Raw genomic sequence first — 20,614 nt, forward strand, 5'->3', positions numbered from 1 at the left:
CAAAGGAAGCAAGGTGTTCTTCCTGTGCCTTGGGAGTGGGGGTAGCTCAAGGGAGGGGGCTGGGAGGGGTGAGGCCATCTCTGCAATGCAGGCGTCTGCATGAAGGGTGTGGCCGGCAGAGAAGCTGCAAACCCACCTAGGAGAACGACCTCACTCTTGAGGGCCCACAGGCCTGTGGGGTGCCACCTGGCCCTCCTACCCAGGCACTGGGCACCCCACACCTTGGAGCTTGATCTCCATGCCTCTCGCTGACTCCGGCTTGTCTGAGGTCCTTGTCCCGCCCTGGACCAAGAGGTTCTTCTGTCGTCCCTGCTCACAGAGCCTTGGTCTCCCCTGCAGGCAGTCCTCTCCCATTGTAATTCCCGGTCCTTTGGGGGGGCAATCTGATTAACACCCACTTCTCCCCCTAGGGATGTGTGCAGTGAAGACAGGGGCTGTGCCTGAAGCACCCACCACCAAAGCGCCCAGGCCAAGCACAGCCCTGGCCCCTGGCCCAGTATTTACACGTCTGGGCGGTGGAAGGACCTAGTGGCAGTGGTCTGCCTGCCATGCCAGGACAGAGAAACAAAGGCTCAGGGAACCGGAGAGAGGCTTGAGGGACCCTCACTTTGAAGATGAGGGCAGTGATACCCACTGAGCTGGGCTGGGGCTGGGAACAGAACGCGGGGGTCTTGACTCCCAGTTCTGGGTTCTTTTAACAGCTCCAGGCTGTCCTGTTGTCTGATGACGGGTACATGCCAGGCCTGGGGTGGGGAAGCGGCCTGGATGGAGCACGAGGTCCAGAACGCCCAAGGGCTCTGGGGCCTGACCATCCCGTGGTCACAGCAAGCTCAGAGCAAGGAGCTACTGAAATGCAGACCGCGTGGGCTCCCCACGGCTGGGAACCCTCCAGAATTTGGGTTATTGACAGGGGACTTGGGGGCCACTGTACGTGTTAGTCCCACTGACTAACACACAGGATGCCCATCTCCTTCCAAAAAACTTCTCAAGCCCCCAGGTCTAGGTGAGGCGCCCCTTCCTCTGGGATCTCCCAACCTGGATGCCTTGAGCACCTTACCTCCCAGCACAGAGCTGGGACCTTGGGAACATTAGTTGAGTCACAGGATGACGTTTGAGTCACTGAGTCTGTGTGTGGAACGTGCTAAGTAGACCCCACCTCCCATCGAGGTCAATGCCCAGTGAGGGCACCATGGGGGTGCTCCTTCTGCATCTGCCCCCCCACCCCGTCTCTCTCATCCCTGCGGCCACAACCCACATGCCAAGCCGAGCTGGCATCTCCAGAATCATCTCCTTCCCATCCCAGCTGATCCTAGAACCATCCTCCCAGCAATCTGCCTCCAAAAGGCTGTGTTGTGGCCATTCACAAAGATCTCTTGGAAATCCTCCCCTAGGACTCCAGGCTGTGACAGTGTTTTTTTTAAGAAAGCAGGGTCTATCACTGAATTTTCCTTTTAATGGTTTTATAGCGACATGCAATGCTTTTGTTTCCTGAGAGAAAAGGCATGTTTCAGATGAATTATTAACCAAAAAGAATTGACTGTGAGCAAGAAATCTTCCATTTACTCGGGAGAGAAATGCACAGACAGCTGCCTGCGACAGGCTATCTCTTACAGGGTCAACGGGGGGAGCCGGGAGGGGGCATTTGCTCTCCTACACCGGGCGTAACTTCTGCTGCTCCTCCCCCAACCCACCTTCCCCAGGTCAAGCTTCCTTCCAGGAGGCTTCTGGGAGAACTGGCCTCTATTTCTGCCCCCACTGACCGTGAGTAGCAGCCCCTCCTGTCACTGATTATCTGTCCTCCTGCGCCAGGGATGCCCTCTCTGGACTGTGAGGGTCTGGACGGCAGAGGGCTGGGTCTTCACCCAGAGGAGGTTGCTGATGTGGGCGCTGGGGCAGAAAAGGGACTGTGCTCCGTTTACTACGTGGGCCCGGGAGGCTGACACCTATGCAGTATCTCCTGGGCTCCTCTGTTTCTTGGGTTTGGCCAATGGGAGGCACCTCCAGGAGACCTGGGAGCCTGGAGAAAGAAAGGGTGGGGAGTTTTCTCCCCCCACCTGCTGTTTTGGGGCTGCATCTCCCGCAGTTCCAACCACAGGTCCTGCTGATTAGCCCTTCTTTCGAGTCTCCGGGCTCTCTAGGTTCCCCCTTGTATTATTTCCGTTGTCCTAGGGGTGCTAAGAGCTCCCACCGCTTTTAGTCCTGAAATGCTTCACGAATTCCACCGCTCGGTGGACCTGCCCACACCCCCTGGAGGAAGCCCCGCCCACACCCCTGGGAGGAAGCCCCGCCCACCCTCCGGGAAGGAGTCCCAGCCACACCATGGAAGGGATCCACTGAGCCGTCTGGGGGGTGAGTTCTCTGCCTTTCCAGGAGGCTGACAGACCCGGGAACCAAGAGCCCAGAGCCAGCGGAAGGAGACGGGAGGCCCCTCCGGTTGCTCCAAGGGCGGTGAGGGCGGGGCCTCCACACACCTGTGAGGGCCGCCGCTCCGCCGAAACAAGGCCACCGCTGGCCGAAACGCCACGGTGCGGAGCTGTGACCGTCAGCTTCTTCTGATCGGTTCGCCCTGCCCTCCTGCCCTTGGAGCAGGTAGCCCATTTCTTCAGGAGAGTTTGGGGCAGAGAGAGAGAGGCAGAAGCGAACCCGTATCTTTTGGAAGTGCCTGAGCTTATTAAAAAGATGCTGCAGCCTGTCTCTGGGGGAAGGAGGGTCCTTGAGGGGACTGCTGCCCCGTTCTCTGGCAGTGCCCCAGAGAACTTGCACACTGTTCCCCCAGAACCTTCAGTAGCTCCCTGTGTCTACTGAATCACGGGCCAGCAGCTCCGCCTGGTGGGACAGACGCCTCCGCTGTCGGGCTCAGGGTTCCCTCCAGCCTCATCTGCCCCGTCACAGGGGCTTCCTGGTGCCTGGAATGCCTCCCCTGCTCTGCTTCTTAAAATCGTCCTCCCGCTGCAGCAGGCTCTCAGCTCAAATGCTGTTTCCTCCCCATCAGAGTTCCCATGCCTTCTGCCTTTCCTGCCTGGTCACCAGGACACTCCCAGGCTGTTGGCCTGATGCAGCCCTGACCATATGCATGTTAAGACTTTTGATATTTTACTCTTTCTGCTTTTGAATCATTAAAGTGAAATCACACAGAACAACGACTAAAAGGGTAAAGTTAAATAACTTTGGTCTTATGATTGCTCAGAATAGATCCTCTAACTTTGGGCCTTAGGGAATTTTTTTTAAACTTTCTTAAAAACATATTAACAATCCCTGTGGCCCGCTGGCATTTTGCAACATTATTGTTTGTCTTTTGATTTTATCTTCCCCTAACATCCCCCAAGGCCAGGGAGGCCATTTTTTTGGAGGAGGCTAAGAACTGGAAATCAAAGGACATAGCCAGAGCTACTGTATTGTAAGTGCAGGGGGTGTCACACCGTGGCCTATTCTGCAGTACTTAGGGCCCTGGACACACCTCAAACCTCCTCAGGCCCCAACAATAACCATATTGAGCTGCACACCCCAACTCAAGTGAGATGGTAGTTAACAGAAATGACGGAGAGTGTTATTGAAAGATAATTTGCTGTTTGGATCATTCATGATCCTGCTGGAACACTCCTATTCATCCTTCAAAACCCAGCTGAGGTGGCACATTCACGGAAAACCTTCTCTGAGGCATCACTACCTCTCCTCCCAAGAGAACCTCGCTCCCTCCTCTGTCAGCCTTCTTCCTCTGTCTTTGACTATGGAAACAGTGAAAGTTGGTGCAGTACTTGGTGAGCATGTACTGTATGCCAGGCACTGCAGAGTATACATATTATGCAGGCCATTCACAGAAGGCATCTCACCGTTCCCCAGGGTAAGACCGTTATTCTTGACTCCCATTTTACCAATAGGGAAACTGAGGGCCAGAGAGCTGATTTCCTCCTGGTCACACAGCTTGAACTGGAGTCTGAATTTAGATCGGACTCCCAAACCCAGTTCCCACTCCAAACCAGCATGGCACCCCCTCCAGCCGCTCCATCACCCACCCTGCAAGGATTACTTCCATGCTCCCAGGCCTGGAGAGAGCTCTTCACAGCAGGGCCTGCGACTTACGGATAGGGGAGCTTTATACCGCATCGAGCCTGACATATAATTGGCGCTCATCAAATTGCTCGCTGAACCCCCTAAAAGGACAGGGGCATAATATCTGAGATCAACTTTAAATACTTCAGCAAAGAAAAAGGTACAAAGAAAAGGAAAGAGAGTAAATATTAGCCAGATCTTGGTAACTGCTGAATCGGGGTGAAGGTAGATGGGCGTTCACTGTACATTCTTTCTGCTTATTAAACGTGTAACAATTTTTATTATTAAAAAACAACCAAAAACAGAATGGGGGTGGGCAGAGGACTCCTGAGCCCAGCTGGGCTCCCCTCTGGGCTCAGAGCTGGGTGAGCACTCACCTCTTTATGGCTTTGTAGCAAATGATGACAAGCACAGTGAGAAACACCAGGGAGGCACAACAGACCGCGATGATGATCACCGGCCCCGACCACCAGCTTTCCTCAGTGGGACACGAGGTAGCGTTGGGAGCTGAAAGAGACGGGAGCAGCCTGAGTCTCCCCTGGATGAGTGGGTCCCAGCCGGCATCAGAGCTGGAACGTTGCGGGTGACACCAAGGCTGGTCTCACCGCCATCCATCACCCAGATGAAGGCTCTCCAACCTGTCCTGCTGTCCCCACCCCCGCCCAGCGGCAGGTGACATCATGGTTGGCCTCCAGCCAGGCAACGTGCTCCGAGCTGGGGTCAAGCACCGCACCCGGGGCCATCCATCCTCCCTTGGCATGAGCTAACTGACAGCAGGGTCGGGTTTAATTTCCCATGAAAAGTAACAGAACATCTCATTCTCTCAGTTGGGACATTAAATCTGCTTCCTCTGAAGGTGAGGGTGACGAGCAGGGCCCGCAGAGCACGATGGGCGGGGGAGAGAAAGGGAGGCCTGTCAACGTCCGTTTCGTAAGCTAATTTTTTGCAAGAGGCAAATTTTCTCCCTTCTTGGGTTGGTCCATGTGGTGGGTTTCCGCAGCTGTCTCAGCCTGCACAGGGTGGCCACAATTTGGAAAGCATATGACGTGGGTGCTGCAGGACACCCTTGTCGTTACTCAGTCCGTGGGGTCCTTGGGGTGAACCTGTCCTCCCCCTTGGCGTGAGCTGTGTGGGTGGACCCACACACGGGTGTAGATGAGGCTTGCAACAGAGCCGGTTTACTCGGCTCCGAGAAAAGCAGAGACATCACACAGCCTATCCCAGAGGCTCTGGAAGACCTAGACCCAACTGGAAAGAATTGCCTGGAATTGCAAAAGGAATGGAAGTGAGGGAAAGAGAGAGAGAAAAAGGGAGAGGGAGGGAGGGAAAGAGACAGGGGGCTTGTAAGGGAGGACAGATGGACAGACAGACATACAGACATTACTAGTTTGGGGCAGTTCTTCAAGACGTGAATATATGCAAAAGAATCAAAACTATGCCCCAGACTTAATAATAGGCACCTCGAGGGCCTCCCTGGTGGTGCAGTGGTTGGGAGTCCGCCTGCCGATGCAGGGGACACGGGTTCGTGCCCCGGTCCGGGAGGATCCCACATGCCGCGGAGCGGCTGGGCCCGTGAGCCATGGCCGCTGAGCCTGCGCGTCCGGAGCCTGTGCTCCGCAACGGGAGAGGCCACAACAATGAGAGGCCCGCGTACCGCAAAAAAAAAAAAAAAAATAATAATAATAATAGGCACCTCGAAGGGTACAACAGTGACAGATTTCCCAAAGGAAAATGACAGGGAATAGTAACAGGGAATAGTGACAGATTTCCCAAAGGACACCATGGGTGGCTTCATTATTAAATTACTATTATTGATGATGTTGTTATTGTTATAATCATCAAGGTGTAATTTACATATAATGAAATGCACCCATCCTAAGTGTACCATCTGATCAGCTTTGACAAATGCGTCCACCAGTGTAAGCCACACCTCTTATCATGACATAGAATATTTCCATCACCCCAGAAAGCTTCCCTGTGCCTCCTTCTAATCAATCCCTACCCTGCTGGCAACCAGCAAAACCCTGTTTTGCTTTCTAAAGTCACAGATTAGATTTGCTTGTTCTTGAAATCCACATAAATGGAATCATGCCGTGTGTATTTTTGTTTGCTTCCTTTGTATAGCAGTGGTTTTGTGATTCACCCACATCGCTGCATATTTCAGTAACTGCTTCCTTTTATAGCTGAGATGTATTCCATTGTATGTATATACCGCAATTTGTTTATCCTGGTCACCTGCTGATGGACACCTAGGCTGTTTCCGGGTTTTGACTTTTGTGAACAAAGCTCCTATAAACATTTGCGCACATGGTATAGACATACTTTCTTGATATGGACATGTGTTCCTGTTTCTCTCGGATATACACCTAGGAATGGGATCACTGGATCCTGTGGTTTGTGTATGATTAACTTTGTAAGGAATTGCCGTGCTGTTTTCCCCAAGTGCTTGTACTCTTGTATACTCCTGTTGGGAACAAGGAAAGATGGAGAGAAGGGAGTGGTTACAGGTTACCAAACTGTTATCAAATTGTGGCATTGTTGCATCTGGATTAGGAGATCCAGGAAGCCTTTATGTGCTTCCCAGGGAACAGGTGCTAAAGCCCCATTAACAGGTGCAAGGTCCCCAGAGGTGGAGCTCAGATCCACACAGAGACCAAGCAGATTCAGAAAAGCATCCTAAGAAATGACTGGAACAGGATGTCACTGAGCCACACGGCTGCTCTCAGCCCAGTGAAAGCCGGCCTTTAGAAACTCCAACACTCAAAAGATAGAGAATATAGCATTCAAAAGGGGAATAAACTCTAGAATAAGGGAGAGGCAATCCGAAAGGATTCTCATTTTTCCCCATGATGAACTTCTTCAGTGCTTTTTCTGTGAAATATCAAACACAAAATCCTTCCCCCTCATTGTTCATCTTGGGGGTGCCTCTGGCTTCGCTCAGTCTCCCCAGGGTGACTGGGGACAGATATTCCCCACAACAGTGGTCATTGCTGGAGAATCAGAAGAGCAACCAGATACGCGGGGTCCCGGCCCCCAATGGTTTGCATTTTCACTGCCAAGGGAAGCAATTTTGTTTTCTGTCCATTCTACCACCCAGGCTATGACACCTCTGGGCAAGTGTCCAGGGCCAAGCCTGCAGCCCATGGTAACCCTCACACCAGTGGCCCACAGTTTACCCAACACTCCCATGGCCAGGGCATTCGTCTACCAGTGTGTGGCCTCAGCCAGGGGCAGCATCCCTCCTGGGGGCATTTGGAAATCCGGGTGTGGGGGCTGTCTTTGGTCGCCTAGCAGCTATGGATATTAACAACAGTGACCCGGATATTCCCACGCAAGGTAGACTTGTCCCTCCAGAGTGCCACCAGGGCCCCTGTTGAGAAATTCCATCAACTCGAAACAGAAGAAAGGGTTGATTCTAAACTTCGTTTGGAATTAGACGCTAAATTTCAGAGTGCGTCTCGTGATGTTCTTTCCTTTATATTCGCTGTTAATGAGGTGGGAATTTCCTTCTTGCTGACTTTTTTCAAACACAGTTGATAATGAAAGCAGGGAGGTTTGTTCTAGAGGGTCCTTCTGCAGAGGGTCCCCCTCTAATATTCAGCAGTGTACTGCTCACCACTTGCATGTGAGGAAACCACCCCAAGCAAAGGAGGTGTTTTGTGAAACAGTCCAAGGCGTAAATCTTGGATTTTGCCAAGAAAACAGCTATTGTGTTCAAAGAATGCATCCTTATTTACCCTTGCTTGACTCATGCCTTTTACATTAGAAAAGATCGGGGGATGTCGGAGTCTGAGGAAGCCTAGGAGGTGTCATTTCAGAAAAGAGAATAAATGCTGAGGCTGGGGATCAAGCAGCTTTCCCAGGGGCCAGGATTCGGACCCCAGGATCTTCAGGCTGCAGGCCAGGTCTGCCCCCGCCTGAACTTCCTTCTCATTGGGCGTGGCCAGTACTCCTTTCCAGATGTGATGAGACCATTTACCCTGTGGGCAGACGGATGGCTCACATTCGAGAAGACAGAATCATGAAGGTTCTCACTCATCCATTCATTTGTTCATTCATCCACCACATATTTACTAATCACCCTCTGTGCCTGGCACCGTGCTAGGAGCTGGGAGTACAGAGGTGAATTAGATGTAACCTGTGCCCTTCCCGGGTCTAATGCCAGCTGCCAAGACCTGATCACCTTGCTCAAGGAGACGGCAGGCTCCAAGAGGAGAGGAGACACAGGAGGTGCTGATGTGCAAGGGGAAGGTCACTTGTGGCCGAGGAGAGGAAGCCACTCGGCGCCAAGGTTCAAGGGGAGGGTGATGCCTTGTGAGAGGCAAGTGGTCAGACGGAGGAGGGTGCTGAGGCCACCAGAGCGTGAAGCCGCTGACACGAGGCTGCCGCGGAGCTGACTTCTCTGTCACTCCCCCTCGCTCCCTGCCAAGATTCTGCAAACACGACAGACAGGCAGGAGCTGTCATGATATCTCAGGGGTCACGACACCCTCCCTCCTGGGACTCAATGAGGCTTTGTCTGCTGTATTCATTAAACACCCCTGATGCCTGTAAAGATAATGAGACTGGCAACCAGAGAGCGATTTAGAACAACACGGACTCAGTTTTGCTTTTTCGCAGTAGCTGCTGTCTTTTCAGTCAAGAAATGCAGCATTAAAAGCTTATATTTGGGACTGCAGCTTCCGGCCAAGGTGGAGTAACAAGGCCCAGAGTTGGCATCACTACCCATCCCCTCCCAACATCCAAAAGATGTACCAAATAGACAAAACAATGGTCTCAAAACAACGGACATCAAGGCAACAAAAGGCAGCGAGAGACAAGAAACAAAGGAGGTGGGAGTTCCCTGGAGGCCTAGTGATCGGGGTTCCGGGCTTTCATTGCTGTGGCCTGGGTTCAGCCCCTGGTTGGGGGGAACTGAGATTCCACAAGCTGTGCCGCGCAGTCAAAAAACAAAACGAAACAAAAACAGAGAAGGTGAGCGGTACGGCTGCCCCAGCTTACTGCCTGGAGACAGTTTCTAAATATCAGTCCTGGAAGGGAGATGCCGCCCAGGTCCAGCCCACTGAGAACATCGAGGAAATGGGGCCAAGAGGAAGCAAGACAGACGAGGCCCCTCCCCAAGGGCACCTGCAGAAAAACAGAGGGAGCCAACAGCACCCACAAATAAATAATTACAGATTATGGTAAGTGCTAGAAAAGAAATGGAGAAGAGGCCGAGATGCCCCCACAGGTGTCTGGAAAAGAAGCAGTTGGGGGCAGAGGGGTCGCTTTGGATGTCCCCATCTGAACGGTATCACGGGGGCTAAGCAGACCAAGGAGGTTCCTGCTGGGGTGTGTGGACCTGCCTGAGGTCCGGTGTCGCAGAGGAACTGCGTGAGGTCAGCTGCTCTCTGGGACACGCGCCTTTCCTGTATTCCTCACTGGGGTATTTGTGTCTATCAAATGGGACGACAGAGACAGTGTTCTCGAGGCTACCAGGAGTACCTCCCTCCCTCGCGTGGCACCAACTCTGAGGCCGCTATTAGTCCCCCTTCTGCAGTGGGGACACACAGGCAGGGGCCTGCCAGGATTGGAACCAGGTGTGCCTTGTGACAACACTCACGGCCAACTCAGCGCATCTTTACCTTGGACCTGGGGCCTGCCACTTCCATCTCTTCTTCAGAGCCCGCTGTGCACTGGAGATGTCTGATTGACAGGAGGGGAACTGAGTGGGGCATGAATGAATCAAAGGAACAGTGAGTTGGGTGGAAACAACCTTAGTTTTGCAAGGTATTTTTCAAGGATTGCTAGAAGGGAGTGAGAGCCATGTTCTTTGTTTTAACCTGATGTTTCCATTGTGAGATGGAGGCTGTGATTTCTCCCTGGCTCGGCCTCTGGACCCGCACGTGGCCACCTGCGGAGGCCAGCCCCACGCTCACGTGGCTCAGTGTTCCTTGAGCGCAGCCTGATTGCCAGGCCCTGCTGGTGACACCACGGGCATGCAGTAACCTCTAGGCCATCCTTAGACGTCTCCAACTTTCACAGTCTGGTGACTCCTGCCCAGGTTACCCGAGCGGCTTCCCGACTGATGCCCAGGAGCTGGCCTTGGTCACGGCCAGGTGAGGAGGTGTGACTTGCACAGAAAGCTGCCACTCTGCTTCCTGCCCCTCACAGCTCAGCTCCCAGCCCACTGGGCGGATCACAGCCCCTGAGCGTGGGCTGCAGTGTCAAGGGTCCCCTGGGCTGCAGAGACCGGTCTCCTTTGAGGGGCTGATGTCTGTAAACATGCTTCTCAAACCACAGCGGACACGCTCAGCCTTTGCGCTGTGGAAACTGAGGTCAGAAGCTGGCCCGGGCCTCACGACACGGCCAGGGACTCGTCACCCTTGGGTATCAGGTGCTGCCCTGGGCTTTGGGAGCAGATGTGAAGGGGGCCACACAGCCCCGATCCCAGGGACGGTCTCGGGGCACAGCTGGCCCTCAGGGTGGGTGGGCTCCGTTTCACTTCCACACCCTGCCGCCCACGTGGAGGGTCCAGCATGTCTAGGAATCATGCACACACTGCAAGTTGGTGGAGTGTTTGAAGAGCCTTTAAGAGGATGGTTACTCTCGTCTTGCCTCTGCCTGCTCGCCTAAAACCCCTGTTGGTTTTATGTGGCGCACGAGGACAGCAAGGGGTCCAGGAACTTTGCTAGTACATCTGTGTGGTGGCAACACCCGGCCCCCAGACCCTTCAGACAAAGGAGGACACGAGGCCGGGAGGAGGGGAGGGGCAGACCTGGGCTTCCCGTCCCCCAGCCCTGCTTTATGTGCTGCCCCCGAGGACCGTGAAGGACCTGGATTCTCAGAAGTTCCTTCACGGGCTGATGGCCCTTTCCCTTCACTGCCTCGGGGTCCCCAGCCCCACCTCTGTTGGGCTGCTTGACACAGACCCCAAATCCAACGGCGACGGCCCCTCCCTCTCACGCCCCACACAGAGCCCATTGTCTGCGGGACACAAGGGACCAACTCAGGCCGCTGCTCTCCATTCACCGGCACAGGCCTCCACTGGGAGGTCTGTGCCAGGGGCGTCCACCCCCCTGCCCGGGCCAGCTTGGGGTGAGGCGCTCACTCGTTTCCTACCGGCACGTTGCCAGCGTGTGTGGCCGGACTTTAAACCACAGATACAAGCTCAGACCTTGATGCTTTACACAACGCCCTGCAATCAGCCCCCGTTTCTGGAGAGAAAGGAGAAGCCTCGTTTGAGTTGCTCCGATGAAAGCAGTGAGCATCGGCACCTCAGCGCGGGGGCTCCTTCCACCCCTTCTCGGCCGCTGGGGATCTGGCTGTGGGTGCAGCACAGAGACCCCCCTTTTCCATAAGTCTTCCCCATTCCTCCCCCAGACCTGAGGCTCCCACAGCAGGAAGCCCCAGGCTGCCTAGTAAGAGCAGGCAGAAGGCGTGAATTCCCTGCTCCTGGGGGAGGGCCTCAGCAGTTTGCCTTTTCCAGAACCCAGGGCCCCTCCCTCTCCACCCTGCAGGTTGGACACTGCAGCCTGAATGGGGGTCCCTGGCCTCCAGGGCGGCCAGGGAGGGGCAGTGTTCCGGGGAAGCCGTGCTGTGCCGGGCCGGCGTGGAGGGCCATCTGTCTTGCCCACTACGCCTCCCGCAGTCCTGTTGCTGGTCTCCACTGACTTCCACACCCAGCCCGGGAGCCCCCTTCCTGTTCCTGCCAGCCGGGCTCTAGGGGCTGCTGCAGCTGAGCATTCCCTGGCTTTCGTCCTCTGTAGATGGACTTCGTTGGTCTATGGAAGCGCGGGAGGCCTTAGCCAGCCTCTGGTGAGGGGCTCAGCCAGAAGACAGACCTCAGTTGGCCACCAGGACTCCAGAGGGGCTGGAGCCACAAGGGCCAGGCGGGCTGGACAGCTCACTGGGCTTCACAGGGAGGGCTGCCCAGGGCCCCTGGACCTCCCCTCACTGTGCTACCAGTGGCCCCCCAAACATCTTCTCCGCCTCGGCTTCTTTTCCGCCACTGCTACGTGTGTGCAGCCTCTCTCAAATCCCCACCTTCCGTGCTGGAAACAACCATCAGTGAGCTGCCCCCTTCCTGTCCTGCCCTCGTTCCAGGCTCAGGCCCCAGCCTGGGGGTCAGCACGCCCTCTGCTCCACAGCTAGGCCACCAGTGGCCAGTGTGGCTGAGCACTCCGACCTCCTCTCCACCTGCCTCTCCCTGACTCCTGGGGAGTCCTGTCTGGTTATCACTGTCACCAGGCCCCTCATCCCTGGGGTACCTCCCCCAGTTCAGCACAGTGGCTCTTCAAAGGACCTGGAAGGATCTGGGGTTAAATTCCAGATTCCGACCCTGGGAAAATCATTTAATCTTTTAGATTTAATCTCAATTTAAATTCCACTATAAATTGGGAGGAAACAACAGCACCTCCTCCACCGGGCTGGTGCAAGGATGAAATGAGATATGAGATCAGGGAGCTCGCAGCAGACTCCCCTCAGCTGCCCCCGCATCCTTCCCCTTCTCCCTCGCAGAGCCCCAGTTCTCCTCCTGTGTCCCTGATCCCCTCTACAGGGCCCAGGCCTTGGGGAGGCAGGACCAGCTCAGGTCTCAGCCAGGCCTGGTCGTTCTAGCCCTCTGCTCCTAATTGGGTCAGAGGTGGGCACGTCATGCAGTTCTGGCCAATGACACGCGGGGAACAGTCTGCCGGACGCTTCCAGACCTGTCTCCTTGCTGTTAGAGGCATGAAAACAGGCAGGCTTCTTTCCCTGTGGACACTGCCATGCCCTTCTTTACCACCAAACAGAGCAGCTTTGGGGGCGCTGAGGGTGCTGGCGTGCAGGGTGGGTGGATTGCAATGTGAAGTAGGGTGGCCTCCAGGGGCGACTTTTGAGCAAAGACTGGGGTTTGGTAAGGGGGTTCATCATGCAGGTACCTGAGGGAAGAGCCAAAGCAAAGGCCCTGATGTCACTGCGGGCCTGGCATGTTGGCATGACGTGGGCAAGGGGAGGACGGGAGGAGATGAGATGGCTCAGGGTCTGGAGGCCACGAGAGAGGTGTGGGCCTTTACACTGAGAAATGAGGTGCAATTGAGGGGTCTGGAGAGAGGGGTGGTGAGGTGTGACTTACACATTGGCTCAATCACTCTGTGTTTAGAGTAGACTATAGACCGTGTGTGTGTGTGTGTGTGTGTGTGTGTGTGTGGCAGGGGGTGTGTGCCAGTGTGGGAAGCTGGGAGGATACTGCCGATAGCCCAGGAGAGAGCTGACGGTGGCTCAGATGGGGGTCAGCAGCGGAGGTGGTGGGCAAAGGTAGATTCTGAATATGTTTGGAAGGTAGGGTTCACGAAAGCTTGGATGTGGGTGTGAGAGACAGAGAAGAGGTAAGGATGACTTGAAGGATTGGGGGCTGAGCAAGCGGAAGGATGGAGCTGCCGTCAAGCGACGGGGAAAGCTGGGGCAGGACAGGCTTGCTGGGTGTGGAGGTCGGGAGTAAAGTCTGAAATTCCCATCACACACCCAAGGGAGATGGCAACCCAGCAGCGGGATCTAGATTCTGAGTTCAGCAGCAAGGGCTCTGCTGCAGGCATAAATTTGGGAGCTGTCAGCACCCAGTCCCGAGAGGGGATGAGATCATCAAGTGAGGGAGCGTGAGCAGAGTGGAGAGGAGGGTCCAGGCCTGAGCCCTGGGGAGCTCCACGGGAAGAGGCCAAGGAACAGAGAAGGAGGCAGCAAAGGAGGCTGGGAGGAGAGGCCAGCAGGGACAGGGGCCAAGGCGATGTGGGGTCCTGTGGCCAAGTCAGAGCAGGACGTCAAGGAGGAGGGGACAGTCCGCTGTGTCCGCTGCAGCTGACGGACAAACGCCACGAGGCTGAGAGCCAGCCACTGGATGGAGCAACGTGGCGGTCACCGCTGACCGCCACACAGGTGGTTTTGCGGAAGCGCTGGAGGAAGCTTGACCGGGGCCATCTAGGAGGGGATGTGGGGAGAGGAAATGGAAACAGCAAGTATGCACAGCTTTTTGGTGGAGTTGTGTTGCAAAAGGGAACAGCAACATGGAGCCACAGCTGGGGCGAGCAGTGGTGGCAAGAGAAGGATTCTAAGACGGGAGATGCAGCGTGTGTGAGTGCTGGTGGGCGGGACCCAGGAGAGGGGGCGGCCTGTGCACAGGTGGCAGGAGCTGTGCTGTGGAGGAAAGGTGGGGGGATGACAGGTGAGAGTCAGTGGAAGCTGCCTTCGGAGGGAGGCCAGGCCAGCGCCAGGGCTGAGAGCAGGATGGGGGAGGGGGTCGGCGTTCCAGGGGAGCAGAGAAGGTGATCTGGTTTTCTAGGAGAGCAGGTGGGTGACTGGTCTGGCTGGGGAAAGGAGGAGCTTGAAGGGCCAGTGGTGTGAGGGCGAGTCCAGTTCCAGGTTGGCCATTGTGCCCAGCCGCCTTCAGCTGCCGGCGGGGGGCAGCCGGGTTTGCCCAGCGTGTATGATGAAGTGGGTGCACCCGGGGAGTGAAGACGGTGCTGAACCAGAGGCGGAAACGGAGGCACACCGCCTGGTCACGTGAAGACGCCCAGCTCCACTTGGGTGGGTGGCGGAGCTGGGATTTGAACCCAGACATCTGGCTCCAGGGCCAACCCGTAACTGCTACACAGACCAAAAACCAGCGAGCCAGCAAATCCAGGGGAGCAATGCCAGGTGTGGAAAGGCAAGATCGGTGTCACCTTGGGCTGTGGGGAAGCCTCTTTGAGGAAGTGACATTTTGGTTGAGCCCTATAGGGTTGGGGACAGGGGACAGCCCTATGGAAAGGTCCTGTCTGGGTTGGCCTAGGCTGCAAGGGAAAGAATGGGGAATGGGCAGCTGGTGCCCCAAGCCTCTGCTTCCCCCCTGGTGATGGGATCACCCCGCTAAAGCCCTGCTGAGGGGCTCTGGGCCCTTCCATCTGTGAGTCCCGGCCGGTTCCCTGAGCTCCACGAGACGCTCACTTCTCTGATTTATTTACTTCTGCCCGGCATCCCGGGCATGGAGCCCAGCGTGGTGGCAATGTGGCCGCTTATCGTAAAGGACACGGTTCTCAGGATCGGCTCCTGGGGGGGGGGGGGCATTAAGAAAACACCCAATACATTATTAATAACTGTCTCCATCGTTCCCGTGCCTAATTAAGAAAGGAAAATTATGAATTGGATTGAAGTGTCTATGGTGGGGGCAGCCTTGGTGTTTCCCGATGCCAGGGAGAGGCCTGGGTGGAGGCCTGAGAACAGCAGGCCGCTGCCTGGGGCAATTAATTTTGCCTCTGATGGCGACTGCAGAACACGTCTCCCCTTGTTCTTCACCCAAACAGCCCTCTTTGTGAGGCTCCTCAAGGCCGGGACTTGTACTCAGCAGCTCTGCTGTCTTTCTGGAGCTGCAGCCCACACCTTCTCTGTGCCTGGCCCTGGGGACCCTCCCCAGATCTGCCGAGCCTTCGGTTCCCACCCAGGGCTGCAGATGCACCGCTGCCTGGAAGGGCTACGTTCAGCCAGCCTAGAACAGCGCAGCACTGTCCAGAAGTGAGGAGACGGCGCCACAGGGGAAAGCTCTGGGGAACCACCTGAGCCCACCCTCATTGCCCCGACTCCTCCTTGTTCGAGGACAAATCCATTCACTCACTCAACACCTATCTGCTAAGAGCCTACGACATGCCACGCACGGGGCTAGGTGCTGGGGAGAGGAAGGTTGGCAAAAACACACAGGGACGCTGCCCTTGTGGTCCAGTCTGCTGAAGAATGGACACGAATTCACTAACCACCAGCTAAATGCACGTTTGATTCCTGCCTCACCAAGATACTGGGCATGTGCCTTAGGTACAAACAGCAGGAAACTACAGAACAAAAAAATAAGAATTCCCCGAACATGAAGACCCAACATAGGCTGACGGAGCGCAATGGGCTCATCTTCGTGAGAGGCTCATGACCTTGGGACAGGAACATGCTCCCAATGGTTTATGTTAAATGCTCAGCAGAGCCCCAGCACCGAGTTGATACTCAATACCTGTTGGGAGAACTTTCTCCCTTTCCAGAGGGCACTTAGATGATGGGGTCTCATGACTGCCCATTCAGGTAGAATCTGCTCGGTCCAAACAGCCGTCATCACTGTGAAGAGGGGTTCAGGATCCACTCAGCCCAAGGGTCAACAAACTCGGGCCCACAGGCCAAATCTGGCCCACCACCTGCTTTTGTAAATAAAGTTTTATAGAAACACAGAACACGCCCATTTGTTTACATATTGTCACGGCTGCTTTCTTGCTGCGTCGGCAGAGTTGAGTAGCTGCAGCAGAGACTGTATGGCCTGCAAAGCCTAAGTTATTTACTCTCTGGCCTTTTACAGAATGAGTGTGTCCACCCCTCCCTAACTTCCGTGGTCTTCGGCTGAGATTCTCAGACAAGCTTAGAAAACTGATCTGAGAGACCCCTGAAATTATGCCGCATATTTGCATGTTACCAGTACACGTTCCACGCCTTATTTTATATTTTAGAAAGTCCCTTTACTCCAAATGTCCCACCAGTGCCCTGGTGGGGAGGTGTCTAGACGTGTGACAGGGCTCTGTGCTGTCGGGGAGTTTTAACAGTGACAGTCTCGACTTGGCCACACCGCGCCTGCTAAGTGCTCAGTTGCCGGGGGCACAACATTCCCTGGAAGGCGGGTGGGGGGCATCTACGGTGGTAATATGCCAGGTACCATCCGCGGCCCTGCTGCAGGGGCAGACAACAAAGGGCAGGGTCACCACCATAACACGTTGGGGGCTCTTCAGGTCAGGTCTAGGGCCCGTGAGTGGAGGCAATGGGACGGGGGCAGATTTAGGACGGACACCCCCAGGAGCTGCCGACACTAACTGTCCTTCAATGCAGCAGGCTGATTCCTAAGGCTGGGACAGCCGCCGCTTTGGCGTTAGGCTCCAGGACGCTTCTGGCCCCTGCTCTGTTGAAAGGCTTAGCCTCAGCTTAGCAGCGGCACAGGCGGCTCTGTTCCATTCCTCCTCTGACCGTTCTAAGCGCACAGGAGAGCCTCTGGCCCCTCCTTCCACCCACTGGCCCCTCTCATGGGTACATCTCGGGGTCTTTTTATTTGTTGGGCATTTGGACATCAGCTGCTGCAGCTGCCTTGCCCAGACTTGGCTGTGAAGGTGTGGGAGGTAAGGCGGGAGCTGCTTCCCACCTGCGCTGAGGTGCAGGGGGCATGCAGCTACCTTGACTTCCCTGGGCACCTGTACTTTCTTCAGAAGACTGCCTGGGGCTGCTAGAGTGGCCGAGCACAGGCAAAGAACCTGGGAATTTACTCCTCCAAAGCCCAGAGAGTCCTCAACCCGTGACAGGTACCAGGTGGGACAGTCAGCCTTTGCCACCAGCTGGGGACAATGGTGAGACATCACCAAGCCTCCAGAGCCCCCTATGGGGTCAGGCTCAAGCCTCCTGGACTCTCACTTGGCTTCCTCCCCACCCTGTCCCCCCTCGTCTGTTGCCTTCTAGTCTCCCCTGGGAACGCCTCCTTTAAGAATCCTTGTCTCTGAGGACATGTTCCACATCAGGAGCCCTAGACTCGAGGTCACCATGGTACCGAAAGATCGTGGCCTGCCTTCTAAGGCCTCAAATAAATAAAACTACATCCCAACGAGATTCATGTGTGATTTCTATGTTCTGGAAGATTCCTTCCCAGAACCAGCCTTTGCTAGTTCTCTGGACTGAGCCTAAGTTCTGTTTAAAAGGTCCCTGCTGGGTTAACCCAAGGATGATTTTTGTCCTGAATGCGACTACAAAGGGACAGTGACACAGCTGAAAAAGATCACTGCTGCTCAATTGGTCTTTGTTAAAAAAGGAAGAAACCTGCAATGTCTGTAGCTTTGGGGCAAAACCACAGTATTAAGAAGGAAAGAAACCTGTAGGGATGGTCCGTGGCCGCGCTCCGACAGAGTAGCCACCCGCCACATGTAACTACCTAAATTTAATTAAATTGAGTTAAAAGTTCAGTTTCTCACTTGTACTATAGCCGTATTTTAAGTGCTCGGTAGCCACATGTAGCTAATGGCTACCGTACTGGACAGCACGGGTACAGATCATTTACATCATTGCAGGAAGTCTACTGGACGGCACTGCCACGTGTCCAGGGTGATGAGAGGTGAGATGTCCTGCTTCGCTTTCCAAAGAGGCAGCCAAGAGTAGTTTTCATACCTCATGGGAAGCAAAATGAGACAGCCACACGTATGACGGCAGCCACACATATGACGGCAGCCACACATATGACGGCAGCCACACACATGACGACAGCCACATGTATGACGGCTGTGCTCTTTTCAAAGCCCTTTCTTCTTCAGATTCTTTTATTTCATTCTCATTTCTCCTCCCCCACAAATAGGCCAAGGCAGGAACTCTGAGCATCATTTTACAGGTAAGGAAACTGAGGGTTCCTAAGGACCAAAGAGGCAGAGTCACAGAGCCACTGGCAGAGTCACTGAGGCAGAGCTTCTGAGCTGTAAGGCCTCCGCTGCCACTGCTGGGAGGTTCCAGGACAATGACAGCAGCTGGGAGGCCCAACAGGTTGGCTCTCTGAGGAGCTGTAAGCGTGCTGGGGCGCAGCCTAACATCCACGCTTGGCTGGCACACTCAACAGCCATGTGGTTGGTGAGTGGAACACGTGACCCAGAGTAGTCACTCTGTCTTTGAGATGATGAAGCGGTGGCTCTGCCCTCCGTGATGAGCAGCTGTGCAGTGGTTTCGCTGCAGGGGATGGGGCCAGGCCCACGAGAACCCCACCGTCACACTCCCCGTGGACAACTTCCGTGACGCTGGCCTGTCTGAAGGACGGGGCAAGCTGACCCTGGGCAGAAGGTCTCAACTTGGCAGCGGGCTCCTGCCTGGGAATCCTGATCTCTTTCTGGACAAGCAGCTCATTCTCAAGATCAAGGCCACATAACCTGGTGGCGTTGTTTGGAAACCCCTGGAACTTTTGAAAGTCACTTCATCAGTCTGGACTTCAAATGCCCATATGCCAGATGGGAGTGGTGAGCTTGGCCTAGAGCTGGGTTCCTCAGCCTCGACACTGTTGACATCTGGGGCTGGATCTTCCTTTGCTGTGAGGACTGTCCTGTGCACTGGACACACTAGCTGACGGCCTCTACCCGCTGGGTGCCAGGAGCATCCCTCTCCCAACTGTGATGACCAAATGTTCCCTGGGGAACAAAATCTCCCGGTTGAAAACCAGGGGACTGGAAGGTCTCCAGGGCTGTTCCCTGGCTCCACCACGCGGTGCAGAGATGGATGCCTCCAATGCGGGCACGGCCAATAGTGCAGCCCTGACCTGCCTCCCAGAGTCCAGCACACCCGTCCCAGCCAACAGAAGGAGTCAGGCCTGATGGCCTCCCAGCTGGAACCTGAGATTCCAAGCCAACTGCCTCCACGACGACCCCCAGCTACTGAGAGGCTGCCCAGCGGAACTGCCCGTAACAGCATCCAAGAAGAGGGGAAGGCATTATTTTCCGAAGCATCCGTAATTCTCTCTGCCAAGGCAGGAGACAATGTGCCCTTGCTGCCCACAGTCCAGTTCATTCTAAATCGGAGAACAAGGAGCCCATTCACTCTCGGGAGGGGCGGAGGGCAGGCCGACACCCCTTCCGGGAAACGGTAGCCTTTAGCCTTCTCTGAGTGCTGGTGAGGGTGACACAGAAACTTGGGAGCTGGGAATGGGCACTGTTCATATCGTTGTCTTGTTTTTCCTCTGGTGAAAGAAGGGGACAGAAACTAATGGACGTTCCTCCCTGACCCGCCAGGCAGAACTCTGTCATTTTTCCTGGGGAGAAGACTAAACAATAGTGATTCTTCTTAAAAGCCACTGGACACCATCCCTTTCTTAACTGGAGAGATGATACCACCCTCTTTTCAAACAGGACTCCCTCGAGAGTGGAAGGCACAGTGGAGCAGGGTGTCTCTGTCCCGTTCTGGGCAGAGCAACTCAAAGTCCGGGTGCAGGAGGTCACGGTCCAGGATGCATTAAACCCCACAAGGTGAAGTAGGAACAACTTGCCCATCATACAAAGGTGCCGTGATCGCCATCTACACAAAGTCACGGCCACTGTCGCCTGCGTTCACACACGTCAGACCTCTAGACTGGGGCTGCCAGGCTGTTTCTGAGCCTTCACTAGTGTTCTCTGTTTCTTATCTTTTGGCAGACTAGCAAATGCCTAAGGTTTCAGAAAATTTTATGGAGGACTAATTTTATGTCTTAAAAATATTTCAAGGAGCTTAATACAACTATAATGATAACAACAGCCCCTCCTTTGCTAAGCCCTTTTTAAGCCACATTGCGTGCATGTGTATCACCTGATTGAGGTCTCCTGATCCATCAGGAGACGTGGGTGTCACTGTCCCCAATTACAGACGCTCAGTGAGGAGAGGTCACCGGAGAAGCCAGGATTCCAGGACCATCTGATGTCAAAGTCCGTCTTCTTTCTACCACATCCTATTGCCAACCAGGCAAAGACCACTGTTACTGGATTTTGGCGGCAGGGCGCCTTGGCCCAGCTGGAAGAACAGATTGGAACATTGCCGGGGGATGCCTCGACCTCAGACCCATGGCTTCCATG

General features: G+C 54.9%; 1 protein-coding gene across 3 annotated transcripts in view; it reads right to left on the reverse strand.

Moving 5' to 3' along the window:
- Window positions 1-20,614, reverse strand: part of PRIMA1 (proline rich membrane anchor 1) — a 63,832-nt gene that overhangs the window by 12,388 nt on the left and 30,830 nt on the right. For all 3 annotated transcript variants that reach the window (XM_027120424.1, XM_027120422.1, XM_027120423.1), the window contains exon 4: window positions 4,428-4,557. In XM_027120424.1, coding sequence (XP_026976225.1) covers window positions 4,428-4,557 — 130 coding nt within the window. The remainder of the gene's footprint in view (window positions 1-4,427; window positions 4,558-20,614) is intronic.

Source organism: Aethalodelphis obliquidens, unplaced genomic scaffold (genome assembly GCF_003676395.1).
Source record: "Aethalodelphis obliquidens isolate GAN/ISIS:26980383/991018 unplaced genomic scaffold, ASM367639v1 scaffold21, whole genome shotgun sequence".
Classification (NCBI taxonomy): Eukaryota; Metazoa; Chordata; class Mammalia; order Artiodactyla; family Delphinidae; genus Aethalodelphis; species Aethalodelphis obliquidens.